Source organism: Salmo salar, chromosome ssa07 (assembly GCF_905237065.1).
Source record: "Salmo salar chromosome ssa07, Ssal_v3.1, whole genome shotgun sequence".
In the NCBI taxonomy this organism is placed as follows: domain Eukaryota; kingdom Metazoa; phylum Chordata; class Actinopteri; order Salmoniformes; family Salmonidae; genus Salmo; species Salmo salar.
In genome coordinates this window covers 66535814-66563689 of record NC_059448.1, presented here as the reverse complement: position 1 = coordinate 66563689, position 27876 = coordinate 66535814, and the positions used below count along the sequence as shown (strand labels likewise).

The following is a 27876-nucleotide window of genomic DNA, read 5'->3' as shown; positions in this document are numbered from 1 at the left end:
GGTATAGAACTGCAGTAAACATACTTTAAAGCAGCAACATGTTCTCTACACCCCATGGCAACATGTGTAGAATTACAGAAAACTTACTTTAAAACATAAATGTTTTTCTCTCTGCTGTCAAGAGGGAGGCCCCTAAAATCTTGCTTAGGTCCACAAAAGGCTAAAACTGGCCCTGTGTGAGTGTGTGGTCGCATTAGCGCAGGACTCAAATTATTGTTGTTGTAAATTCTGCTCGGCTTCAGTCAGGGTTCACGCCAAATCATGAATGTAAAAGGACTAATTTCGTGCTTCAGTTGCACTTCTCCACTGGATGAAATATCTTCGCTGTCATCATTGGATCACCAGACAGCGCTTTGACTAATGTGTAGGCTACTTTTCTACAGTGTAGTTGTTCTTAAAATGAAAGACTAACTATGATAAACAGAAATATTTTACAAGTAAAATGTAGATAAGCTAGCTAGGATCCCCTTAGCTATAATTATTAGCTAGCTACATAGCTAGATATCTCATTAGGAGGTGTCTGTTTATCTGCGATATGATTCCTGAAAATAGTAGCTTAGCCTGTTGATCTCAATAATGAATCTAGCCTAAACCTGAAGCCTAACCGTTATGGGCTCCTGAGTGGCACAGCGGTCTAAGGCACTGCATCTCAGTGCTGGAGGCATCACTACAGACCCTGGTTCGATTCCAGGCTGTATCACAACCGGCCGTGATTGGGAGTCCCATAGGGCGGCGCATAATTGGCCCAGTGTCATCCAGGTTAGGGTTTGGCCGAGGTAGGCCATCATTGTAAATAAAAATGTGTTCTTAACTGACTTTCCTAGTTAAATAAATAAATGATGATGATAGCTAACCAAGCCAGCTAGATAATGACCCTTTTGAAAGCTTAGACTCAGTGTGCAAAGCAGTCATCAAGGCAAAGCAGGGCTACTTTGAAGAATCTTTTTGGTTACTACATGATTCCATATGTGTTATTTTATAGTTCTGATGTCTTCACTATTATTCTACAATGTAGAAAATAGTCCAAATAAAGAAAAACCCTTGAATGAGTAGGTCCAAACTTTTGACTGGTACTGTATGTGCTTAATATACTATCCAGATAGGAAAATGTCACAGAACATTCCATAGAATTCTAGAAAATACCACTGGTCCCTAAAACGTCTAACTCATTCACAGTAAAAGGTATTACTATTGTGATTTCAGATGATCAATCCTTACAGAACACGGAACACTCAATATGCCTTAAGTTTTTCTCCATCTTCATTAGGAAGTTGTGTGGCAGTTGTTTGGGAAAGAAACGTGTGTTTTCTTGACTGATTACCATTTGATGGCTGTGGTGCCAATTTCTCATATCATTTGAAAGGGCTGTTTCTCAGCTTTCAAAATATGTATCATGTTTTCATATATGGTTTGACACCAGCAAATGTATCTTATTAATGCATGCAGAGGTCATGGACTGAGTACATTTCAGAGCAGTTAGCTGGTGTTCTAAAGCCTAGTGTTTTCATTCCCCTTTAAAACACTGATTTATTATGGACGGGCATCTCCATCCGGACTGACTGAGAGCAGAGGGAGTTCAGCTGTCAACCGCTTTCTCAGCCAAGAGCTACAGCTGCTACTTACATTTTAATCCACACACACACACACACACACACACACACACACACACACACACACACACACACACACACACACACACACACACACACACACACACACACACACACACACACACACACACACACACACACACAAAGGGATTAGTGATAAGAGTCTATTGACTATGTAATAGCATATTAGTTAGGCCTGTCCACTGGGTATGTAGCATTGTCAGAGAAGAGAGAGAGCTGAAGGGACATTATGATAATGAAAGCCCTGTGTCATGAAATGGACTTAGCCTTATCAGAATGTTGAAGCAGGAAGTTCAATGATCAAAAGGAGCTTCATCCAAGATAACCTCCAAGTCTCATGACAAACTAAGGATTCAAATGATTACTGGCACATTAAAACAACTAAATATGTCCATTGAACAGCAGAGAAAAGTCCCAAAACAACGCAGCTCTCTGAAGAGGCGAGTCAAGAGCTGCGGACTTTGAATACATCTCTAGTCTACACTCTCCTCTTTGGTCTGTTGTGAAGCTTTTGAAACGAGGGAAACAGGGCCAAAACACAGTGGCACACAGTAAATAAAGCATGTCACCAAATCATCCATCTCTCTCCACACACACACAGATCTCACACCGACTAACCCTGTGGCGTGTGTGTGCGGTACGTGTTTAAATATCAATAAATGATGGGAGTGTGTGTGGCAGGGCAGTGCTCCATTGTGAATGGCTGATCAAAGGGACTGTAGGGCAGGCAGGCAGGCAGCTACCTCTCCTTTCACACTGGGTAAAGGTTAAAGAACGGCTGTGTGAGGGCTCTGCCCAGATGGAGGGATGGAGGGAGGCCCAAACCCACTTGGTCGGGTAGATAGAAATCTCCATGGCAACCAGTGAATATTCTAAGGCTCTGAGAAGAGAGCTTGCTTTGCAGTTAGCTCTGATTTCCTACTTCCTGAAACAAACTAACATCCAGGAAATAGCCTTCGATCTATGACGCAGGTGTACAGTCTACAACCAAACAAATCTAAAGCAGGTCAACGGAGTGGCATCCAAATTACACAGGTCAAATACCATTTTGTTTAGCTGGAAAAGTCTGACAAACAAACAGGCTGTTGAGGTACAACCTGACAGAGGGTTGGCTCTCCATCAGATATTCTCTGTCTCCTCCCATTCCCCTACAGACAGCAGCACCTACAGGAACCCTTCTCCATCACGGGGGGCTCAGTCTTTCATGTGTGTGTTTGAAGTGAGAGTTCTGTTCACAATCAGACCCCACAGAGCCCCAGGACAGTAACAGGATTAGACCCAACCAAATCATGAGAGAACAAGATAATTACTTGACGCATTGGAAAGAATTAACAAAAAAACAGAGCAAACTAGAATGCTATTTGTCCCTAAACAGAGAGTACACAGTGGCAGAATACCTGACCACTGTGACTGACCCAAACTTAAGGAAAGCTTCGACTATGTACAGACTCAGTGAGCATAGCCTTGCTATTGAGAAAGGTCGCCGTAGGCAGATGTGGCTCTCAAGAGAAACAGGCTGTGTGCACACTGCCCACAAAATGAGGTGGAAACTGAGCTGCACTTCCTAACCTCCTGCCAAATGTATGACCATATTAGAGACACATATTTCCCTCAGATTACACAGACCCACAAAGAATTAGAAAACAAATCCAATTTTGATAAACTCCCATATCTACTGGGTGAAACACCACAGTGTGACATCACAGCAGCAAGATTTGTGACCTGTTGCCACAAGAAAAGGTCAACCAGTGAAGAACAAACATAAATACAACCCATGTTTATTTATTTTCCCTTTTGTACTTTAACTATTTCCACATCGTTACAACACTGTAGATAGACAAATGTCTTTATTCTTTTGGAACTTTTGTGAGTGTAATGTTTACTGTTTATTTTTTATTGTTCATTTCACTTTGGTTTATTATCTATTTCACTTGCTTTGGCAATGTATACATAAGTTTCCCATGACCACGAAGCCCCTTAAATTTGAATTGAAATGGAATTGAGAGGGGTTGAGGTAGAGAGAGTACTAAAGCTACACATACAGAGACAGATGAATTGAGAGGGGTTGAGGTAGAGAGAGTACTAAAGCTACACATCCAGAGACAGATGAATTGAGAGGGGTTGAGCTAGAGAAAAAGAGAGTACTAAAGCTACACATCCAGAGACAGATGAATTGAGAGGGGTTGAGGTAGAGAGAGTACTAAAGCTACACATCCAGAGACAGATGAATTGAGAGGGGTTGAGGTAGAGAGAGTACTAAAGCTACACATCCAGAGACAGATGAATTGAGAGGGTGTTGAGGTAGAGAGAGTACTAAAGCTACACATCCAGAGACAGATGAATTGAGAGGGGTTGAGGTAGAGAAAGAGAGAGTACTAAAGCTACACATCCAGAGACAGATGAATTGAGAGGGGTTGAGGTAGAGAGAGTACTAAAGCTACACATCCAGAGACAGATGAATTGAGAGGGGTTGAGGTAGAGAGAGTACTAAAGCTACACATCCAGAGACAGATGAATTGAGAGGGGTTGAGGTAGAGAGAGTACTAAAGCTACACATCCAGAGACAGATGAATTGAGAGGGGTTGAGGTAGAGAGAGTACTAAAGCTACACATCCAGAGACAGATGAATTGAGAGGGGTTGAGGTAGAGAGAGTACTAAAGCTACACATCCAGAGACAGATGAATTGAGAGGGGTTGAGGTAGAGAGAGTACTAAAGCTACACATCCAGAGACAGATGAATTGAGAGGGGTTGAGGTGGAGAGAGAGTACTAAAGCTACACATCCAGAGACAGATGATTTGAGAGGGGTTGAGGTAGAGAGAGTACTAAAGCTACACATCCAGAGACAGATGAATTGAGAGGGGTTGAGGTAGAGAGAGTACTAAAGCTACACATCCAGAGACAGATGAATTGAGAGGGGTTGAGGTAGAGAGAGTACTAAAGCTACACATCCAGAGACAGATGAATTGAGAGGGGTTGAGGTAGAGAGAGTACTAAAGCTACACATCCAGAGACAGATGAATTGAGAGGGGTTGAGGTAGAGAGAGTACTAAAGCTACACATCCAGAGACAGATGAATTGAGAGGGGTTGAGGTAGAGAGAGTACTAAAGCTACACATCCAGAGACAGATGAATTGAGAGGGGTTGAGGTAGAGAAAGAGAGAGTACTAAAGCTACACATCCAGAGACAGATGAATTGAGAGGGGTTGAGGTGAGAGAGAGAGTACTAAAGCTACACATCCAGAGACAGATGAATTGAGAGGGGTTGAGGTAGAGAGAGTACTAAAGCTACACATCCAGAGACAGATGAATTGAGAGGGGTTGAGGTAGAGAGAGTACTAAAGCTACACATCCAGAGACAGATGATTTGAGAGGGGTTGAGGTAGAGAGAGTACTAAAGCTACACATCCAGAGACAGATGAATTGGTTACCTGGTGCAGGTCTTTTCCCAGTGTATACTCCTGGAAGTACCCTGGGGCGGCAGAGGAGGCTCTGATGGCCTGCCACATCTTGTGTTTACAGTCTCCTATGTAGTGGGACCTGACCCCTGGTAGCAGGCTGTAGTTCCTGAACACATAGGCCTTCAGAGGTAGACCCCTGTTCACTATGGTGCTCACTGCTGACACCTGGAGGAGGAACAGAGGCATGAACTAAATGAAGACGTGTTCATGAGAGAATGGATGGGTTGGTTGTTTAGCAACAAAACCGACAGGTTGGCTTAGATTGTTAACAACATAAACGATATTTAGCCTCCCATCTTTATTGAAAACAGAAATACATTTGCACAATGAGCACTTGTTGTCTCTTAAATGCGTCGTTACAGTTGTTGGTTAGCTAGCTAGCGAATTTGATCCATATTAGCATTGACATGACATGAGTCAAAACCCCTGAAAACAAGACATGTTATCAAGAACAAGACACAATGAGACTAAATGAGTAACCTAGGATTCCCTACATGCAGCTTCTGGTCCTTGTTGCTATCTGACCATCCAGGATCGTAACAACGCAGGCCTTCCGGCCGTATCGATGCGTACCTATCATTTTGGTGACGTTGTCAGCCAACCCGTCTATAGGGAGTTTATTAAGTCTTTGTTCCCTGTGGAAGCATATGGTTGTTTAAAGTGATGTATAGATCAAATCTTACCTTTGGGCATTTTGGATCCCGGGCTGTCTCGACCATGAGGCCTTCTCCCATTCTCTCCCTGTTACACACAAAACAGTCACCACTTCATTATCAAATCCGACAAAATTATATACTGACATGACAGTATCCTAGACGGAGCAGCAGGGTACTGAGATGACAGTATCCTAGACGGAGCAGCAGGGTACTGACATGACAGTATCCTAGACGGAGCAGCAGGGTACTGACATGACAGTATCCTAGACGGAGCAGCAGGGTACTGACATGACAGTATACTAGACGGAGCAGCAGGGTACTGACATGACAGTATCCTAGACGGAGCAGCAGGGTACTGACATGACAGTATACTAGACGGAGCAGCAGGGTACTGACATGACAGTATCCTAGACGGAGCAGCAGGGTACTGACATGACAGTATCCTAGACGGAGCAGCAGGGTACTGACATGACAGTATACTAGACGGAGCAGCAGGGTACTGACATGACAGTATACTAGACGGAGCAGCAGGGTACTGACATGACAGTATCCTAGACGGAGCAGCAGGGTACTGACATGACAGTATCCTAGACGGAGCAGCAGGGTACTGACATGACAGTATCCTAGACGGAGCAGCAGGGTACTGACATGACAGTATCCTAGACGGAGCAGCAGGGTACTGACATGACAGTATCCTAGACGGAGCAGCAGGGTACTGACATGACAGTATCCTAGACGGAGCAGCAGGGTACTGACATGACAGTATACTAGACGGAGCAGCAGGGTACTGACATGACAGTATCCTAGACGGAGCAGCAGGGTACTGACATGACAGTATCCTAGACGGAGCAGCAGGGTACTGACATGACAGTATACTAGACGGAGCAGCAGGGTACTGACATGACAGTATACTAGACGGAGCAGCAGGGTACTGACATGACAGTATCCTAGACGGAGCAGCAGGGTACTGACATGACAGTATACTAGACGGAGCAGCAGGGTACTGACATGACAGTATACTAGACGGAGCAGCAGGGTACTGACATGACAGTATCCTAGACGGAGCAGCAGGGTACTGACATGACAGTATACTAGACGGAGCAGCAGGGTACTGACATGACAGTATCCTAGACGGAGCAGCAGGGTACTGACATGACAGTATCCTAGACGGAGCAGCAGGGTACTGACATGACAGTATCCTAGACGGAGCAGCAGGGTACTGACATGACAGTATCCTAGACGGAGCAGCAGGGTACTGACATGACAGTATACTAGACGGAGCAGCAGGGTACTGACATGACAGTATACTAGACGGAGCAGCAGGGTACTGACATGACAGTATACTAGACGGAGCAGCAGGGTACTGACATGACAGTATCCTAGACGGAGCAGCAGGGTACTGACATGACAGTATCCTAGACGGAGCAGCAGGGTACTGACATGACAGTATCCTAGACGGAGCAGCAGGGTACTGACATGACAGTATCCTAGACGGAGCAGCAGGGTACTGACATGACAGTATACTAGACGGAGCAGCAGGGTACTGACATGACAGTATCCTAGACGGAGCAGCAGGCTACTGACATGACAGTATCCTAGACGGAGCAGCAGGGTACTGACATGACAGTATCCTAGACGGAGCAGCAGGGTACTGACATGACAGTATACTAGACGGAGCAGCAGGGTACTGACATGACAGTATCCTAGACGGAGCAGCAGGGTACTGACATGACAGTATACTAGACGGAGCAGCAGGGTACTGACATGACAGTATCCTAGACGGAGCAGCAGGGTACTGACATGACAGTATACTAGACGGAGCAGCAGGGTACTGACATGACAGTATACTAGACGGAGCAGCAGGGTACTGACATGACAGTATCCTAGACGGAGCAGCAGGGTACTGACATGACAGTATCCTAGACGGAGCAGCAGGGTACTGACATGACAGTATACTAGACGGAGCAGCAGGGTACTGACATGACAGTATACTAGACGGAGCAGCAGGGTACTGACATGACAGTATCCTAGACGGAGCAGCAGGGTACTGACATGACAGTATACTAGACGGAGCAGCAGGGTACTGACATGACAGTATACTAGACGGAGCAGCAGGGTACTGACATGACAGTATACTAGACGGAGCAGCAGGGTACTGACATGACAGTATACTAGACGGAGCAGCAGGGTACTGACATGACAGTATACTAGACGGAGCAGCAGGGTACTGACATGACAGTATACTAGACGGAGCAGCAGGGTACTGACATGACAGTATACTAGACGGAGCAGCAGGGTACTGACATGACAGTATACTAGACGGAGCAGCAGGGTACTGACATGACAGTATCCTAGACGGAGCAGCAGGGTACTGACATGACAGTATCCTAGACGGAGCAGCAGGGTACTGACATGACAGTATCCTAGACGGAGCAGCAGGGTACTGACATGACAGTATACTAGACGGAGCAGCAGGGTACTGACATGACAGTATCCTAGACGGAGCAGCAGGGTACTGACATGACAGTATACTAGACGGAGCAGCAGGGTACTGACATGACAGTATCCTAGACGGAGCAGCAGGGTACTGACATGACAGTATACTAGACGGAGCAGCAGGGTACTGACATGACAGTATCCTAGACGGAGCAGCAGGGTACTGACATGACAGTATCCTAGACGGAGCAGCAGGGTACTGACATGACAGTATCCTAGACGGAGCAGCAGGGTACTGACATGACAGTATCCTAGACGGAGCAGCAGGGTACTGACATGACAGTATACTAGACGGAGCAGCAGGGTACTGACATGACAGTATCCTAGACGGAGCAGCAGGGTACTGACATGACAGTATACTAGACGGAGCAGCAGGGTACTGACATGACAGTATACTAGACGGAGCAGCAGGGTACTGACATGACAGTATACTAGACGGAGCAGCAGGGTACTGACATGACAGTATACTAGACGGAGCAGCAGGGTACTGACATGACAGTATCCTAGACGGAGCAGCAGGGTACTGACATGACAGTATCCTAGACGGAGCAGCAGGGTACTGACATGACAGTATACTAGACGGAGCAGCAGGGTACTGACATGACAGTATACTAGACGGAGCAGCAGGGTACTGACATGACAGTATACTAGACGGAGCAGCAGGGTACTGACATGACAGTATACTAGACGGAGCAGCAGGGTACTGACATGACAGTATACTAGACGGAGCAGCAGGGTACTGACATGACAGTATACTAGACGGAGCAGCAGGGTACTGACATGACAGTATACTAGACGGAGCAGCAGGGTACTGACATGACAGTATACTAGACGGAACAGCAGGGTACTGACATGACAGTATCCTAGACGGAGCAGCAGGGTACTGACATGACAGTATACTAGACGGAGCAGCAGGGTACTGACATGACAGTATACTAGACGGAGCAGCAGGGTACTGACATGACAGTATACTAGACGGAGCAGCAGGGTACTGACATGACAGTATACTAGACGGAGCAGCAGGGTACTGACATGACAGTATACTAGACGGAGCAGCAGGGTACTGACATGACAGTATACTAGACGGAACAGCAGGGTACTGACATGACAGTATACTAGACGGAGCAGCAGGGTACTGACATGACAGTATCCTAGACGGAGCAGCAGGGTACTGACATGACAGTATCCTAGACGGAGCAGCAGGGTACTGTACTCACTTGAGGATGTTCTCCCAGATCTGGCTGTCGTAGAAGGCGTGGCTCCAGCCCATCTTGACGGTTCCCACGATGACGTTCTGTTTGAACACATCAGAACCCAGCTTCCTGTAGAGTTCCTCACAATCATCCAGAGGAATCTGGAACACCCCCAACATGAAGGCCAGGATCGCACCTGCGAGGTAGGGGTTCATCGTGTTAGGTAGGGGTTCATCGTGTTAGGTAGGGGTTCATCGTGTTAGGTAGGGGTTCATCGTGTTAGGTAGGGGTTCATCGTGTTAGGTAGGGGTTCATCGTGTTAGGTAGGGGTTCATCGTGTTAGGTAGGGGTTCATCGTGTTAGGTAGGGGTTCATCGTGTTAGGTAGGGGTTCATCGTGTTAGGATGCCACGTGCCAAACAGGACTTTCAGATTTACTTTTTTAAATTATTCTCCCCAATGTCGTGATATCCAATTGGTAGTTACAGTCTTGTCCCATCGCGACAACTCCAGTACGGACTTGGGAGAGACGAAGGTTGAGAGCCATGCGTCCTCCGAAACACGCCCCCGCCAAGCCATACTGCTTCTTGACGCACAGCTCGCTTAACCCGGAAGCCAACCTCACCAACGTGTCAGAGGAAACACCGTACAGCTGGCGACCGTGTCAGCGTGCATGCTCCCAGCCCGCCACAGGAGTCGCTAGAGCGCGATGGGACAAGGACATCCCGGCCGGCCCAAACCCTCCCCTAAACCGGACGACGCTGGGCCAATTGTGCGTCGCCTCATGGGTCTCCCAGTCATGGCCGGTCTGTAATGACGCCTCAAGTGCTGCGCCACTTGGGAGGCCCTGACTTTTTGATTTTAAGACTGGACTGTATAGTGCCTTTCATTAAACATAGGTGACTGGTTTCTCAGACATACATGAAACCTAGTCTTGGCCTAAAAAGAATGCTCAATGGGTTATGTTGCCAGGACTAGGCCTGATCTGTCTGGGAAACCAGCTCTAGTAGTGTTGTAGAAAACACAGCATGGTGAAACAGCCTACCTGTGCTGACCCCACAGATGTAGTCAAACAACTGGTAGATGGGTTTGCCCGTCAGGGTCTGCAGTTTGTGTAGGGTCTGCAGGGCTACCAGTCCCCTGGTCCCCCCTCCATCGATGGCCAGGATCCGTATACCCTGGCCCTTCACAGGGTCTGTGTATCCCACCAGGGCCAGGGCCTCTCTCACTGCAGCCTGGAGCCTGGGGTCTCTGGTCTGCCTCAGACGCAACAGGCACGGGATCACCCTCTCCTGGGGGGGGGGGGGTAAGGGAGACAGGTGGAGGTTCACTTCAGCAAATTCACACACTTCTACATGTACCTACCTTAGTTGATTGCACTGATTGGAAGTTGGTCTATGAGAGCTTCTGCTATATGAATGTAAATATACCCACAGTATATCTACAAGGATTGAAGTTGACATTGTCTCCAAAAACAGCCCCACACCTTGACGGCCACGCCGCGTGTCTCAGGGTACTCCAGTAGATGTAGGCTAAGCTCCTCCACACGGCTGGTGTGGATATTCATGTCTGTGGCTTTCTGGATGCCCTGCACCAAGGCTCTGGTCCTGTTGTCCATACTCACCCGGGCTATGATCTGGGATGGGAGGGCACAGAACATATCCAGGATCCTTTTTAAAAATGAATATCAAAATTAGATATAAGGTAAGCATTGTGTGTAATGTTTTCCCTCTGTCCCAGATCATTGAACATGAACTTCAAACTGACAGGGTATTAAAAGTTCATTTTAATTCATTCACATGGCAGAGAATCATTAATGTATATGAATCAGTTTCAGTACCTTCTCTCTCTGGCTCAGCAGTAGTTTCTTGGCCCCCCTCTTCAGCGTTCTTCTCCTCCTCAGTCTCTATCTTCTCTCCAGGCTTCCTCATAGCCACCTCAGTGGTCTTCTTCTCTCCAGGCATCCTCACAGCCTCCTCCATGGTCTTCTCAGAGGTCTTCTCTTTAACTGCTGCTGTGACGCTCTTGGGGTCAGCTCTGAACTTACTAGGTACCAAGGGTGCTATGTAGCTGCCAAAGAATGCCTGAACATTGGGGCGAGGGTCGGACAGATACCGCCCAAACCCCCCTTTTTTAGAGGGTGTTAGGGTGGGGGTAGGAGTGGAGGTATGGGTGACTGGGTCAGAGGAAGTACTGTCTGTGGCAGGGCTCTCTCGGGTGGGAACCCCCGAGGTTGGGCTAACCTCCTCCAGGGGAGGAGTCGGTGGTGGGGTAGCAGCCTCGCCCTGGATAGCCTTGGTCTCAGCTGCCACAGGTACTGAACCGGGGATGTGGTCCCCCCTCTTAGTACTCCGGTAGCGTTGATTGAGAGCAGGCTTGGAGGACGTGGATGCTTGAGCATGGTCATTTAGATGGTGAGGCTTCTTGTCATCTCCTGTTGATAGACTACTACTACTCCCGAAGTAGTCGTTGACATGTTGAGACAGGGTGCTGTATGTCTCGTCCATGTTGGTGGACAGGGCCTCTGGTTGAAACAGCTGTAACGTCTGCTTGGCCATGGCTGACGAGGAGCTAGCGGTGGATATAGCCACTGACGCGAGCGAGGCTATGTTTGGGCTTGACGTTGGCCATGAAGGGTTTCTCTAAAGCCTGATTCTCCTTCTCCTTCCCCTCCTCTCCATTGTTCTGTCCTACTGTCTGGTCCTGCTCTTGTGGCTTCATGGCTATTGCAGCAGCTGAAGCGTCACTAGCTGCCGGGGTTGGAGTCGGAGGCTCCGCTTCGGCCGGTACCTTCTCTGCATGGGCGGCTGCGGCACTGGGCTTAAGGCGGGATATCTTGGAGAGGAGGTCGCTGCCGCTTACTGCTTTAGTAACAGTGTTGAGCGTGCTCCTGATCCGCGACATGCGTCAGCTCACACCAGAGACAGGAGATAGTTCAAATGGTATGACTGGACTACAGCCTTTGCTTGTGCCAGTGCTGATACAGGAATAGGCCTTGATGGGTCATCTCCTTCACTTGTGTGGTCTGTGTTCAGTTAGGACAAGCTCTGGAGACTGGGTCAGTCCTCTTGGCTCTGGTCCAGCACAGGTCATCTAGGAATGAAGCTGCCTCCTAGAATATCCGAGAAAGAAAGCTAATGGATGTCAGAGGACTTTGTGCAAAATCTAGCTAAATAAACATACCATTTAGTCTAAAGTAAAACCACAATGGAGCGAAACAGCCCCTCATTAGAATGAACAAAGGTATTGGCCCACACAAAAAAAATAGATAGCACTGGTTGGCCATTCAAACCCTATCAATTACCCGGATGTTCCTTCTGTTCCATGGTAGCCATGGAAACCCTTCAAAACAACAACATTCGTTTTCCAGTGTAGTAAACTTATGATATCTACGGGTTTCCAAATACTTTCTCAAAGTAAGTTTTGATATACGAAGAGAAACAAGATGGATGAGCGGCCTTCATCAAACCTAAGCTTGAGAGCATCTGAAATCGTGAAAAATGTACTGGAGAACGCACGCGGTGCCCTCGGCCACCAGCAAGAGGTGGAAGACTCCACCGAATACGAGTTTAGAAACATCGAATGGATCACTTGCAAGGACTTTACAATTGAACTGGGGAAACTGCGAATCGAGGAGTACATCCACACATGGGAGGTGCACACCAGCTGGCTTTTTAGCCTAGTATTCCTCCAGGAGACGGATCACGAGTTTCACAAACAGTACCACTACCGGGCACAATGGAGCATCCCCACCCGACGCACCCCGATCCCCAAGGCGACTGCCTGTGTCTACTTTGTCATTGTGATTTCCAAGATCAAACCTCAGACTTTGCCCGTGGAGGTGTACTTTCTAGTGGAGTCGAACAGGCTGACACACAGGCCAGGGCAAACGAGGTTCAGGGAGAAGTGGTTGAAAGACGTAATCGAGAGCAAAACGTTGCTCCAGAATACTGTAGACTTTTAGCTGTCCATTCCAATGTTTACATTGCTAACGTTTCTGTGGCGAATATTCATCTCGAGACACCTAACGTTACCTAGCGAGCACATATCCAGGCCAAAGGGGAACACACGAGTCTTTACATGGACTTGTATCAATAAAGGGACCACTGCCTTCACTGTGAAGAGTTGGAAAAAAACATATCAGCATAGATATTTGTTTTACAACAACTCGGTCGTTTTTTGCTAGCTAGCTTAGCTTGCTAACTAGCGATACAACCCAGCAGCTAGTACCTAACGTTAATGTATTTTACGCCTGCTACGCTGGGTTAGCTAACTAGCAATGCAGCATCAGCTCGCTAATCATCATTGAGTTTACGACAGCCCATTTCAAAAGGTGTTTTGTAAATTATGATAAAACCTACACAAATGTAACATGTCATCCAAGGAAATTACCAGAATAATCAGCGTTTCATTGACAGATCTGCTCGCTTAGGAAAACAGGAAATGTGTAAATATACAATAGATCACGTTACGGTGCTCTGCTTCTCGATTGGCTGTTTCATAGGCACGTCAACCGCTAACCACCAACCACGAGAGGGCATGCATTGACTGCTCTCTAACACTAGAGGGCAGCATTTTATGTGAGATCATCCTCCCTGTGTGAATCATTAGATTTCATTCTGGAACAGCTACAGTATTTCATTGAATTTAAATAGGCGAAAAATCATTCCGCATGACTCATTTGTATTATTTATGTTTGGCACAAATGTTTATTTCACCAATTTGAGTATGAACTAATGATTTGATAAAATCTAGATGGAGTGTGCATCCGATTGTAATCTACAACATTCCAGCATCATGGAGAGCGGCATTGCCACATACAGCCCACCACCGAAAGTAGCTAATGGCTTAGCAATAACATTATTATTTTTGTTGTTAACCCAATCACAAGAGGAGGATTGTTCAATTGATAAAATACAATATCAACATGTGATGCAAATTAAATATGGATGATTTAGAGATCATTCATTGATCATCCCATTGAGGATTTATCTATCTCTACTATGGATTCTTCCGTGCAGTCTCATTCAACAACATGCAGTGTGAAACGTCATGAAGGTGTGCAAATGTCAAATGAGCTCAGTGGTTTTTGCCTGTCTCTTATCTTGATACAACATGGTTGGGAGGAACATTGTTTTCTATGATTTCAACAAAGGTAATTGGACAAGGTCCATTCAAATCTCACAATGGGGTGCCCACGAATTCTCTCAAACCTCAATGTAAAACCACTGTCTGGATGTGTCCCAAATGGAACCTGTTCCTGTGTCTGTTCCTGTGCCTGTTCCTGTTCCTGTGTCTGTGCCTGTTCCTGTGTCTGTGCCTGTTCCTGTGTCCGTGCCTGTTCCTGTTCCTGTGTCTGTGCCTGTTCCTGTGTCTGTGCCTGTTCCTGTGTCTGTGCCTGTGCCTGTTCCTGTGTCTGTTCCTGTGTCTGTGCCTGTTCCTGTGCCTGTTCCTGTTCCTGTGTCTGTGCCTGTTCCTGTGTCTGTGCCTGTTCCTGTGTCTGTGCCTGTGCCTGTTCCTGTGTCTGTTCCTGTGTCTGTGTCTGTTCCTGTGTCTGTTCCTGTTCCTGTGTCTGTTCCTGTGTCTGTTCCTGTGTCTGTTCCTGTGCCTGTGCCTGTTCCTGTGTCTGTGTCTGTTCCTGTGTCTGTTCCAGTGTCTGTTCCTGTTCCTGTGTCTGTTCCTGTGTCTGTGTCTGTGCCTGTTCCTGTGTCTGTTCCTGTGCCTGTTCCTGTGTCTGTTCCCGTGTCTGTTCCTGTGTCTGTGTCTGTTCCCGTGTCTGTTCCTGTGTCTGTTCCTGTTCCTGTGTCTGTTCCTGTGCCTGTTCCTGTGTCTGTGCCTGTGTCTGTGCCTGTTCCTGTGCCTGTTCCTGTGTCTGTGCCTGTTCCTGTGTCTGTGCATGTGCCTGTTCCTGTGTCTGTGTCTGTGCCTGTTCCTGTGCCTGTTCCTGTGTCTGTTCCTGTTCCTGTGTCTGTTCCTGTGTCTGTTCCTGTGTCTGTTCCAGTGTCTGTGCCTGTTCCTGTGTCTGTGTCTGTGCCTGTTCCTGTGTCTGTGCCTGTTCCTGTGCCTGTTCCTGTGTCTGTTCCCGTGTCTGTTCCTGTGTCTGTTCCCGTGTCTGTTCCTGTGTCTGTGTCTGTTCCCGTGTCTGTTCCTGTGTCTGTTCCTGTTCCTGTGTCTGTTCCTGTGCCTGTTCCTGTGTCTGTGCCTGTTCCTGTGTCTGTGCCTGTGTCTGTTCCTGTGTCTGTTCCTGTTCCCGTGTCTGTGCCTGTTCATGTGTCTGTTCCTGTGTCTGTTCCTGTGCCTGTTCCTGTGTCTGTGCCTGTTCCTGTGTCTGTTCCTGTGTCTGTTCCTGTTCCCGTGTCTGTGCCTGTTCATGTGTCTGTTCCTGTGTCTGTTCCTGTGTCTGTGCCTGTGTCTGTGTCTGTTCCTGTGTCTGTGCCTGTGTCTGTTCCTGTGTCTGTGCCTGTTCCTGTGCCTGTTCCTGTGTCTGTTCCCGTGTCTGTGTCTGTTCCCGTGTCTGTTCCTGTGTCTGTTCCTGTTCCTGTGTCTGTGCCTGTTCCTGTGTCTGTGCCTGTTCCTGTGTCTGTGCCTGTTCCTGTGCCTGTTCCTGTGTCTGTGCCTGTTCCTGTGTCTGTGCATGTGCCTGTTCCTGTGTCTGTGTCTGTGCCTGTTCCTGTGCCTGTTCCTGTGTCTGTTCCTGTTCCTGTGTCTGTTCCTGTGCCTGTTCCTGTGTCTGTGCCTGTTCCTGTGTCTGTTCCTGTGTCTGTTCCTGTGTCTGTTCCTGTTCCCGTGTCTGTGCCTGTTCATGTGTCTGTTCCTGTGTCTGTTCCTGTGTCTGTGCCTGTGTCTGTTCCTGTGTCTGTGCCTGTTCCTGTGTCTGTGCCTGTTCCTGTGTCTGTTCCTGTGTCTGTTCCTGTGTCTGTTTCTGTTCCTGTGTCTGTTCCTGTGTCTGTGCCTGTTCCTGTGTCTGTGCCTGTTCCTGTGTCTGTTCCTGTGTCTGTGCCTGTTCCTGTGTCTGTTCCTGTGTCTGTGTCTGTTCCCGTGTCTGTTCCTGTGTCTGTGTCTGTTCCTGTGTCTGTTCCTGTTCCTGTGTCTGTTCCTGTTCCCGTGTCTGTGCCTGTTCATGTGTCTGTTCCTGTGTCTGTTCCTGTGTCTGTTCCTGTTCCTGTGTCTGTTCCTGTGCCTGTTCCTGTGTCTGTGCCTGTTCCTGTGTCTGTTCCTGTGTCTGTTCCTGTGTCTGTTCCTGTTCCCGTGTCTGTGCCTGTTCATGTGTCTGTTCCTGTGTCTGTTCCTGTGTCTGTGTCTGTGTCTGTTCCTGTGTCTGTGCCTGTTCCTGTGTCTGTGCCTGTTCCTGTGTCTGTTCCTGTGTCTGTTTCTGTTCCTGTGTCTGTTCCTGTGTCTGTGCCTGTTCCTGTGTCTGTGCCTGTTCCTGTGTCTGTTCCTGTGTCTGTTCCTGTGTCTGTGTCTGTTCCTGTGTCTGTTCCTGTGTCCTGTGTCTGTTCCTGTGTCTGTTCCTGTGTCTGTTCCTGTGTTTCCTGTGTCTGTTTCTGTTCCTGTGTCTGTGCCTGTTCCTGTGTCTGTTCCTGTGTCTGTTCCTGTTCCTGTGTCTGTTCCTGTGTCTGTTCCTGTGTCTGTTCATGTGTCTGTTCCTGTGTCTGTGCCTGTTCCTGTGTCTGTTCCTGTGTCTGTGTCTGTTCCCGTGTCTGTTCCTGTGTCTGTTTCTGTTCATGTGTCTGTTCCTGTGTCTGTTCCTGTGCCTGTGCCGGTTCCTGTGTCTGTTCATGTGTCTGTTCCTGTGTCTGTTCCCGTGTCTGTTCCTGTGTCTGTTCCTGTTCCTGTGTCTGTGCCTGTTCCTGTGTCTGTGCCTGTTCCTGTGTCTGTTCCTGTGTCTGTGCCTGTTCCTGTGTCTGTGCATGGCCTGTTCCTGTGTCTGTGTCTGTGCCTGTTCCTGTGCCTGTTCCTGTGTCTGTTCCTGTTCCTGTGTCTGTTCCTGTGTCTGTTCCTGTGCCTGTTCCTGTGTCTGTTCCTGTGTCTGTTCCTGTGTCTGTTCCTGTTCCCGTGTCTGTGCCTGTTCATGTGTCTGTTCCTGTGTCTGTTCCTGTGTCTGTGCCTGTGTCTGTTCCTGTGTCTGTGCCTGTTCCTGTGTCTGTGCCTGTTCCTGTGTCTGTTCCTGTGTCTGTTCCTGTGTCTGTTTCTGTTCCTGTGTCTGTTCCTGTGTCTGTGCCTGTTCCTGTGTCTGTGCCTGTTCCTGTGTCTGTTCCTGTGTCTGTGCCTGTTCCTGTGTCTGTTCCTGTGTCTGTGTCTGTTCCCGTGTCTGTTCCTGTGTCTGTGTCTGTTCCTGTGTCTGTTCCTGTGTCTGTTCCTGTTCCTGTGTCTGTTCCTGTTCCCGTGTCTGTGCCTGTTCATGTGTCTGTTCCTGTGTCTGTTCCTGTGTCTGTTCCTGTTCCTGTGTCTGTTCCTGTGCCTGTTCCTGTGTCTGTGCCTGTTCCTGTGTCTGTTCCTGTGTCTGTTCCTGTGTCTGTTCCTGTTCCTGTGTCTGTTCCTGTGTCTGTTCCTGTGTCTGTGTCTGTTCCTGTGTCTGTTCGTCTGTGTCTGTTCCTGTGTCTGTTCCTGTGTCTGTGTCTGTTCCTGTGTCTGTTCCTGTGTCTGTTGCCTGTTCATGTGTCTGTTCCTGTGTCTGTTCCTGTGTCTGTGTCTGTGTCTGTTCCTGTGTCTGTGCCTGTTCCTGTGTCTGTGCCTGTTCCTGTGTCTGTTCCTGTGTCTGTTTCTGTTCCTGTGTCTGTTCCTGTGTCTGTGCCTGTTCCTGTGTCTGTGCCTGTTCCTGTGTCTGTTCCTGTGTCTGTTCCTGTGTCTGTGTCTGTTCCCGTGTCTGTTCCTGTGTCTGTGTCTGTTCCCGTGTCTGTTCCCGTGTCTGTTCCTGTTCCTGTTCCTGTGTCTGTTCCCGTGTCTGTTCCTGTGTCTGTTTCTGTTCCTGTGTCTGTGCCTGTTCCTGTGTCTGTTCCTGTGTCTGTTCCTGTGTCTGTTCCCGTGTCTGTTCCTGTGTCTGTTTCTGTTCCTGTGTCTGTGCCTGTTCCTGTGTCTGTTCCTGTGTCTGTTCCTGTTCCTGTGTCTGTTCCTGTGTCTGTTCCTGTGTCTGTTCATGTGTCTGTTCCTGTGTCTGTGCCTGTTCCTGTGTCTGTGTCTGTTCCCGTGTCTGTTCCTGTGTCTGTTTCTGTTCATGTGTCTGTTCCTGTGTCTGTTCCTGTGCCTGTGCCGGTTCCTGTGTCTGTTCATGTGTCTGTTCCTGTGTCTGTGCCTGTTCCTGTGTCTGTTCCTGTGTCTGTGTCTGTTCCTGTGCCTGTTCCTGTGCCTGTTCCCGTGTCTGTTCCTGTGTCTGTTCCTGTGTCTGTTCCTGTTCATGTGTCTGTTCCTGTGCCTGTTCCTGTGTCTGTGCCTGTTGCTGTGCCTGTTCCTGTGTCTGTTCCTGTGTCTGTTCCCGTGTCTGTTCCTGTTCCTGTGTCTGTTCCTGTGTCTGTTCCTGTTCCTGTTCCTGTGTCTGTTCCTGTGTCTGTTCCTGTTCCTGTTCCTGTGTCTGTTCCTGTGTCTGTTCCTGTGTCTGTTCCTGTGTCTGTTCCTGTTCCTGTGTCTGTTCCTGTTCCTGTGTCTGTTCCTGTGTCTGTTCCTGTTCCTGTGTCTGTTCCTGTTCATGTGTCTGTTCATGTGTCTGTTCCTGTGTCTGTTCCTGTTCCTGTGTCTGTTCCTGTGCCTGTGCCGGTTCCCTGTGCCCGCTCTAAAGGGCCATAGAGTTCTCAACGTGTTTATTGGATTTCCACCCTATTACATGACACAAACAGTACGCCTGCTTCACCAGTAGTGGGCATAGACCAGTTGAATAAATGACTCTCTGGTACAGCGTGTAATAACATGCGAGCACAGTAACAACCCACAGAGGCACAGTGCTGCTGGAGGAGCACAGTAACAACCCACAGAGGCACAGTGCTGCTGGAGAAGCACAGCAACAACCCACAGAGGCACAGTGCTGCTGGAAGAGCACAGTAACAACCCACAGAGGTACAGTGCTGCTGGAGGAGCACAGTAACAACCCACTGAGGCACAATGCTGCTGGAGACGCACAGTAACAACCCACAGAGGCACAGTGCTGCTGGAAGAGCACAGTAACAACCCACAGAGGCACAGTGCTGTTGGAAGAGCACAGTAACAACCCACAGAGGCACAGTGCTGCTGGAGGAGCACAGTAACAACCCACAGAGGCACAGTGCTGCTGGAGAAGCACAGTAACAACCCACAGAGGCACAGTGCTGCTGGAGAAGCACAGTAACAACCCACAGAGGCACAGTGCTGCTGGATACTCCTGTTGATCCTAGCTGCCAAAATTAAACACAATTACATTTTTGTGTTTGTGTATGTATGGATGTTTTATAGCAAAACCCCTTCCCCTTTGTTCCATTCAAACAGTAATAACAGTTTTAATAGAGATAATCAAAAACATACAGCAGAAGCAAACCCATTATTATGTCATATGTCATTATTATGTCATATGTCAATATTGTTCTATCATCCATAGAAGAAAAGCATTCTCTGATTATACACTGTATCCAGATTCCTGTCACAGTGCTCTGAACTGACTCAATAGTAAACGTTGTTGAAATTATGTTCCTTTCTATGAAGGGCAGCAGATAATTCCATATATTAGTGGCGCAATCCAATTCAAGTTGCCCTTCGCTCTTAACCATGACAAGTCCCCATAGCAACCGGGTCTTGCACCGTGCTCCCTGGAACCGTATAGGTAAGGATGATGATAGGGGTAAACAAGACACAGAGTGAGATGGTCAGATGTTTGGAACCGTATAGGTAAGGTTGATGATAGGGGTAAACAAGACTCAGAGTGAGATGGTCAGATGTTTGGAACCGTATAGGTAAGGATGATGATAGGAGTAAACAAGACTCAGAGTGAGATGGTCAGATGTTTGGAACCGTATAGGTAAGGTTGATGATAGGGGTAAACAAGACTCAGAGTGAGATGGTCAGATGTTTGGAACCGTATAGGTAAGGTTGATGATAGGGGTAAACAAGACTCAGAGTGAGATGGTCAGATGTTTGGAACCGATAGATGATTCACACAGAGACTGAGGATATAGAGAATCCCATGAGGTCATATAGAAGTCAATTACACTCATTTACTGTATGACTCCAGATTCATTTTAAAGTCTATCGTACACAGTGCACGATGCTTCACAACCTAAAGATGAATCACACCGAGTGGGGATATTGGGAATCCCAAGGGATCATAGAAGACAAAATTGCAGTTATTGCTAAGTGGTGTTACAGCGTCACTCCAGAATCATTTCAAAGTGGCTAATGTAGCTCAGATCTACTGTATACCGTAGCTAGATACAGCTTTACTGCACCACTCCAGATTCATTTAAAGTATATAGCAGTGTAGCTAAGAGCCATTGGGAAACAAAAACTATATATATATATTTTAGGCATAGAGTACATGCTGTGTAAAAGTTGATATCTGAAGACAGAAGATGCAGCAATGGAAACGTAATAAACACTGGATGAATAATCTAAAAGGGTCTATTTCTGACTTGCTTTACGACAGCAAGCTTTAGAGCATCACTAATGTATGCACATTACGTCTGTATGTATGTTGCCCTGATCATATTGCTCTCTGTCACTGAGCATGATGGGTGGCATGGATAGGTGGCATGATGGGTGGCATTACTGGTGGCATGAATGATCGGCTATGAAAAGCCAACTGACATTTACTCCTGAGGTGCTGACCTGTTGAACCCTCGACAACCACTGTAATTATTATTATTTGACCCTATGAACGTTTGAACATCTTGGCCATGTTCTGTTATAATCTCCACCCGGCACAGCCAGAAGAGGGCTAGCCTCCCCTCAGAGCCTGGTTCCTCTCTAGGTTTCTTCCTAGGTTCCAGCCTTTCTAGGGAGTTTTTCCTAGCCACCGTGCTTCTACATCTGCATTGCTTGCTGTTTGGGGTTTTAGGCTGGGTTTCTGTACAGCACTATGTGACATCGGCTGATGTAAAAAGGGCTTTATAAATAAATAAATTTGATTGATTGATGGACGGGTGGCATGGACGGTTGGCATAGATGGGTGGCATGACGGGGGGCATAGACGGGTGGCATGGGTGGGTGGCATAGACGGGTGGCATGGACGGGTGGCATAGACGGGTGGCATGGACGGGTGGCATGGGTGGGTGGCATGGACGGGTGGCATAGACGGGTGGCATGGGTGGGTGGCATAGACGGGTGGCATGGACGGGTGGCATGGGTGGGTGGCATGGACAGGTGGCATAGACGGGTGGCATGGACGGGTGGCATGGGTGGGTGGCATGGACGGGTGGCATGAACGGGTGGCATGAACTGCATAATAGATATGCAGTTGTATAGTTGGAAAATACTATTATGTGGTACTTAACAGCGCCATAAACAGTGTCAGTGTGTCCTCACACTGAAGCAAAACAGCCTTTTATTCTAGCATGATGTGGTGTGCATCCCAAATGGCACCCTATTCCCTATATAGTGCACTACTTTTGACCAGGGCCCATAGGGTCTAAAGTAGTGCACTATGTTGGGAATGGGGTGCCATTTGGGAGACAGTCATGGTGTGGAAAGGTTGTGGATAATGAATAACAGCACTCAGCACACAGTAACACTCAGAAGGCTCTGCAAACTGCTAGACACAAATCTCAGCTTCAATATTCAATACATCCTTTCAGATATGTGCCTTCCTGCTGATAAGTACTGTACAAATGACCTTTTCTTCACGATTGTCACAAAGGCACTAGGTGAAACAGGACTCAGAGAAGTGCTCTCACAGAGGCCAGAGTAACGGTATAAACACATCATTTCACAATATGACATTTACCACAGTCTGAATCTCTAGAAAATCCCTTTCTCCAAGAATATGCCGTGACCAGTCAAAACAGTTGTTGACTTGATGCTTTTAAGTAAACATGGGCCGTATTGATACATGGATGCTGAGGGAGAAATGCACTACCAATGTTCTTTTACATTAAATTGTAAAGGATACAAGTCCTTATGCCTGACTTTTATCAATCATATTCAACATGGATTACATTTGAAAGAGTCTTGTTTAGGGGTGGATGTAGTCTGTTCCTTTTGTATTTTGTGGAAGAAAGGCTTTCCATTAGGCCCATGTGGCTGATGGTGACAAAGTACAGGTCTATGTCTCCAATTAATATTGAGAAGAAATGGAAATGAGGGACATTGAAGGAAATGAATGTGCACTTACGTGTGAAGCCAGGGGAGGTGTTCATATTGAACATGTAGCCTAGATGTTCATTACACTCTGGGAATGCGCACTGCGCACCTACCTATACAGCACATTCTGATTTCATTGGTGCATCCAGAGCCATATTTAAACAGGCCTACAGCTCTGGTGCACCTGTCGTTGCAGCCCATCTTTTCTCAGACGCTGATGGCCCGTACAAAATGTCTCAGTCAGACGATGCTTGCAGGGCTACCCAACCACATAGCGCCGGGCGGCCAAACTGACGTTTCTTGAAGGTATGTTGCGATCAATGGAGCAGCAAATTAAATTCAGGTTGAGTCGTCAGGCAAATACGACGCTACTACCAGCTAAAGCACTTGTTGCTGCTGCGCAGAGCTACTGCGCATCATAGGCGAGAGATAGTGGCCGAATTGCCAATAGGAAAGTATTGGACCTAATTTACTGAACATAATTAACAATGAAAAAACAAATAGTAACCAAAAAAATCTTGTAAGGGACAATGAGTTTACAACTCAATTATAGTGGCAATGGCAGTTCAGAGCGGGAGGACGCGGGAGGAACTGATGAAACAGGTGAACACGACTTTGCGCTTCTAAAAGCTGGAGTTTTGGGATTGATTTTTGTCTTAGCCACATGTGGGAATTTGTGTCTTCTACGTGCACTTCGGAGGAAGCGCAAGATGAATACAAGGACCCACCTGTTCCTTCTGCACCTGTGCTTCGCGGACCTAGTGGTCGCTTTCTTCCAAGTCCTACCGCAGCTCTGCATGGAGATTACGCACCGGTTCCGCGGCTCAGATTTCGTCTGTAGGTCGGTGAAATATCTTCAGGTGGTTGGGATGTTCGCCTCCACATACATGATAGTGGCCATGACCATTGATCGGTACCATGCGGTCTGCAAACCCATGGTGTCGTTCTTGAAGGGTTCCTTTAAGAGGTACGTCGCCATAGGCGCAGCGTGGCTGATCTCTCTGGCTTTCAGCACTCCGCAACTCTTCATCTTCTCTCTCCAAGAACTAGAGGACAACCTGTATGATTGTTGGGCGACATTTATTGAACCTTGGGGTTCTAAGATATACATCAGCTGGATTACTTTATCAGTGTTTGTTCTCCCGGTTATCATCTTGCTGTACTGCCAGATTAAAATATGCACGGGGATATACTTTAACATGAAGAGAAAGGCGCTCCAGGCTTCCACGAGCGAAGGGCGCACGGGCACCAAAGGGGTCTCGAGCGCGATGTTGAAGACGGTCAAAATGACATTCGTCATCATTATGGTCTACTCGATATGCTGGAGCCCCTTCTTTGTGGTCCAGTTGTGGTCTGCATGGAGTCCCAGTACAGCGCCCACAAATGGTAAATTAGATTTTATTTGTGTATCTGCTTGTCATTTTACTACATTGTTAAGAGCTAGTAACATAAGCATTTCGCTGCACCTGCTATAACATCTGCTAAACTGTGTACGCGACCAATACACTTTGGGATTAGAAATCAATGTGGTTTACTGTCAGTTATGACATAAATCATTTATACCCTTGTGCCACCACAGGTATCTAGAAGCCACAGGTATCTAGTTTAATAACAATGATTGGACTCCAGTTCCATTGATTTGCATGACCTTTCCCATTCTTTCTGTGGAAACCTGTAGTGCTATTTTTAGCATGCCATATCCTCTGTCTGTCTGTCTCTCTCTCTCTCTCTCTCTCTCTCTCTCTCTCTCTCTCAGGTCCACTGTTTGTCATCATCATGCTGCTTGCCAGTCTGAACAGCTGTACCAACCCCTGGATCTATCTTTACTACAGCTAGGAGACACTATGTTGGACTAGCTCTGGTCCAGGGTGCTACTTTCAGCTTCACAGAAGGCTCAGCATCAGCAAGCCACACATAACACCATGGACCAGAGCTATTGATGGACCATATGGGCAATATGGAAACTCCCCCAACTCCACTGCTTCACCTTGTACTGTATATAGCATTTCTTTGATGTCATTGAAGACCCATGGTTTAGACACATGTAAATATCCTCGTTGATTCAACATCAAGATTGGTATGTCAAGCCGACCATTTTAGCTCTCAGCAGTAAGCAAATTGAATGTATATTCTTTCAAGCTAATATTCTATAAGAGGTGCAGGAACTCGAGCAGTAGAACATTTGAGGTGGCGGTAGTCAGTTCAGGTGAGCTCCTGCCCAAACCAATCACTGATTATCTACCAGAAAAACTATTGTGAGGAAGGATATGGGCATCAGTGAACAACGAATGGTTGCTTTGTGAGTATAATGTATATTTATTATGACTATCTGGTCCATATATTTATTGATGTGTTTGAGCTTTGACATATCTTTACATAGATATATCTGTATTTTCTCTGTTTTGTGTAATGCAACAATAAAACACGTCTGTACATGATTTGAATAATTCCCTGAACAAGTCTGAATGTATCTATCTACTAATACTCACATTGTTTTAAAACCCTGGTGCAAAACTCTGTTCAGGAGGAGTGTAAATGTTTCCTGTAGCTGGGGTCATGTGGTTGTGCTGATTGTTTTCCATGTTTAACATTACTGTTCTGTTGTGTTGATTGTTTTTCATGTTTAACATTACTGTACTGTTGTGCTGATTGTTTTCCATGTTTAACATTACTGTACTGTTGTGCTGATTGTTTTTCATGTTTAACATTACTGTTCTGTTGTGCTGATTGTTTTTCATGTTTAACATTACTGTTCTGTTGTGCTGATTGTTTTTCATGTTTAACATTACTGTACTGTTGTGCTGATTGTTTTTCATTTTTAACATTACTGTACTGTTGTGCTGATTGTTTTTCATGTTTAACATTACTGTTCTGTTGTGCTGATTGTTTTCCATGTTTAACATTACTGTACTGTTGTGCTGATTGTTTTCCATGTTTAACATTACTGTTCTGTTGTGCTGATTGTTTTCCATGTTTAACATTACTGTACTGTTGTGCTGATTGTTTTTCATGTTTAACATTACTGTTCTGTTGTGCTGATTGTTTTTCATGTTTAACATTACTGTTCTGTTGTGCTGATTGTTTTCCATGTTTAACATTACTGTTCTGTTGTGCTGATTGTTTTTCATGTTTAACATTACTGTACTGTTGTGCTGATTGTTTTTCATGTTTAACATTACTGTTCTGTTGTGCTGATTGCTGCTGCCTTCTCGGCCAGGCCTCCCTTGCAAAAGAGACTCTGTGTCTCAATTGTCTTTTCCTGGTTAAATAAAGGTAAAATAAAAAGTTCCATATGGAAGTGAAATAATTCAGTGTTTTCTGGGAAAGCACACTATCAAAGTAATAACTCCAATGACTTACATATGCTTGGGCTCTCTCCCGTCTAGCTTCAAACAAAATGGTACCGCGTGGTAAACATTTCAAAGAAATTAAGACCATTGTTACATTCAACAATAGTCCTATGGTTTTCCTTTGAAAATACTTTTCCAATAGCAGACTCTCAGAGCTGATTTCCTTCCAGCCAAGTAATTATGACACATGCAGGCAGGGTTGGGGAGTAACTGATTACATGTAATCTGATAACCATCAGTTACGTTACCAGCAAAAATATTGTAATCAGATTACAGATGCTGTTGAAATACTAGATGGTTACGTCTTCCATTACTTTTAAATTCTGAAAGGATGTTTGCGTGATAAAATACATTATGACACTTTTCTGTTTTCTCAATGACATTCAATTGTAAAAAGACATTCAAGTTTGTTCGACCTGAGCAAGTCTGAGCACAAGTCAGAGACCACTATGATGACACACCAAATGATGACCACCAATCAGAGACCACTATGATGACACACCAAATGATGACCACCAATCAGAGACCACTATGATGACACACCAAATGATGACCACCAATCAGAGACCACTATGATGACACACCAAATGATGACCACCAATCAGAGACCACTATGATGACACACCAAATGATGACCACCAATCAGACAAAAATGATGACCACCGATCAGAGACCACTATGATAACACACCAAATGATGACCACCAATCAGAGACCACTATGATGACACACCAAATGATGACCACCAATCAGAGACCACTATGATGACACACCAAATGATGACCACCAATCAGAGACCACTATGATAACACACATTTGATGGATCCATTTTGTCTTCTTCTAATGCCTCGTAAAGGGAATGTATTCAGATTACATTACTGAGTTTGGTCAATCCAAAGTTGCATTACTGATTACAATTTTGGACAGACAACTAGTAACTCTAATGGATTACATTCAGAAAGTAAGCTACCTAACCCTGCATGCATGTTATTGACAATGTGGTAACACTTTATATTAAGGACCCTTAATAAACAATATAAACAGTTTGGAAAGAGTTTACTTATCACTTATTCATCATTATTCCTACATTTGTAAATGTCATTAAGCAATCTCTAAATAGTCATTTACACATTTATAAATGTTATTTTAAATGATTTATTAATGATTTATGAGATCCTTCATAAATTGTTTGATCATAGTATGTTAACAATTTGTAAATTATTAATAATATACAACTAATGTACTTATTTGTCAACATAAGTTATTGTCAACATAAGATTATTGATAATGTATTTGTTAATGGTTGATTAATGGTTTGACTCAGCATGTATTTACATATTTATAAATGTATTTATATACAGTATGTCATGAATGGTATATTTATTCATGGTTAATGAGTACATTTATAAATGTGAGAACAGTTACTTACTAATACCTCAGTTGATGATTAATTTAGATCCTTATAAACCATTTACTAATTATTAATAAACTGTAATATAATAAATGTTGTGAATCCAATGTGTTGCTTTAGCATTACCTAGCCTAGCATGCTGACGAAAAAAAGCAGTTTAATGAAAAACGAGCAGTATTTAAATCTTCTCGGTTTTGTGGCTTGGATAATGGGATAATTAGGAGTACAAGCAACACCTATTCACGGATTGACATACGTGTTTCAAGCCATATCCCTCATCCGTCACTGCGGTGAAAGCATATTGGAATAGGACAGTTTTGACTTGAAGGCAGACTGAACTTCAAGTTGAGTCTTGGCTAACTAAACACAGTAACATACAGTACCAGTCTAAAGTCTGGACATACCTATTCATTCAAGGGTTTTTCT

General features: G+C 46.0%; 2 protein-coding genes and 1 long non-coding RNA gene across 4 annotated transcripts in view; 1 reads left to right on the top strand and 2 right to left on the bottom strand.

The window, feature by feature from the left end:
* LOC106596512 (calcium-independent phospholipase A2-gamma) overlaps positions 1-11994 on the bottom strand; it is a 32106-nt gene extending 20112 nt beyond the window's left edge. Inside the window, 7 exon segments of the mRNA XM_045722538.1 lie at positions 5063-5257; positions 5776-5833; positions 9462-9633; positions 10482-10728; positions 10923-11072; positions 11277-11342; positions 11407-11994. Of these exon segments, the coding sequence (XP_045578494.1) occupies positions 5063-5257; positions 5776-5833; positions 9462-9633; positions 10482-10728; positions 10923-11072; positions 11277-11342; positions 11407-11994 (1476 nt within the window).
* A 382-nt stretch (positions 11995-12376) lies between these two features.
* LOC123743821 (uncharacterized) lies at positions 12377-13921 on the bottom strand. Of its 2 annotated transcripts, none has more exons than XR_006770706.1 (2): positions 13829-13921; positions 12377-12548 (listed from the first exon to the last, which is right to left on the bottom strand). It is a non-coding gene; the product is annotated as an uncharacterized lncRNA (long non-coding RNA). The 2 variants fall into 2 exon arrangements; XR_006770705.1 differs by having other exon boundaries at positions 13798-13893.
* Positions 13922-22496: 8575 nt separating this feature from the next.
* On the top strand, positions 22497-25972 carry LOC106593407 (arg8-vasotocin receptor-like). Its single transcript, XM_014184741.2, has 2 exons — positions 22497-24076; positions 24447-25972. Exons 1-2 carry the CDS (start codon positions 23221-23223, stop codon positions 24524-24526), a joined length of 936 nt encoding a protein of 311 aa, XP_014040216.1. The 5' UTR covers positions 22497-23220; the 3' UTR covers positions 24527-25972.
* The last annotated feature ends 1904 nt before the right edge of the window (positions 25973-27876 follow it).

Coding starts and splice junctions, on each gene's coding strand:
- LOC106593407 (XM_014184741.2), top strand. CDS start 23,221: ATGAGTTTACAACTCAATTATAGTGGCAATGGCAGTTCAGAGCGGGAG. Junction 24,077..24,446: donor CAGTACAGCGCCCACAAATG/GTAAATTAGATT, acceptor TCTCTCTCTCAG/GTCCACTGTTTGTCATCATC.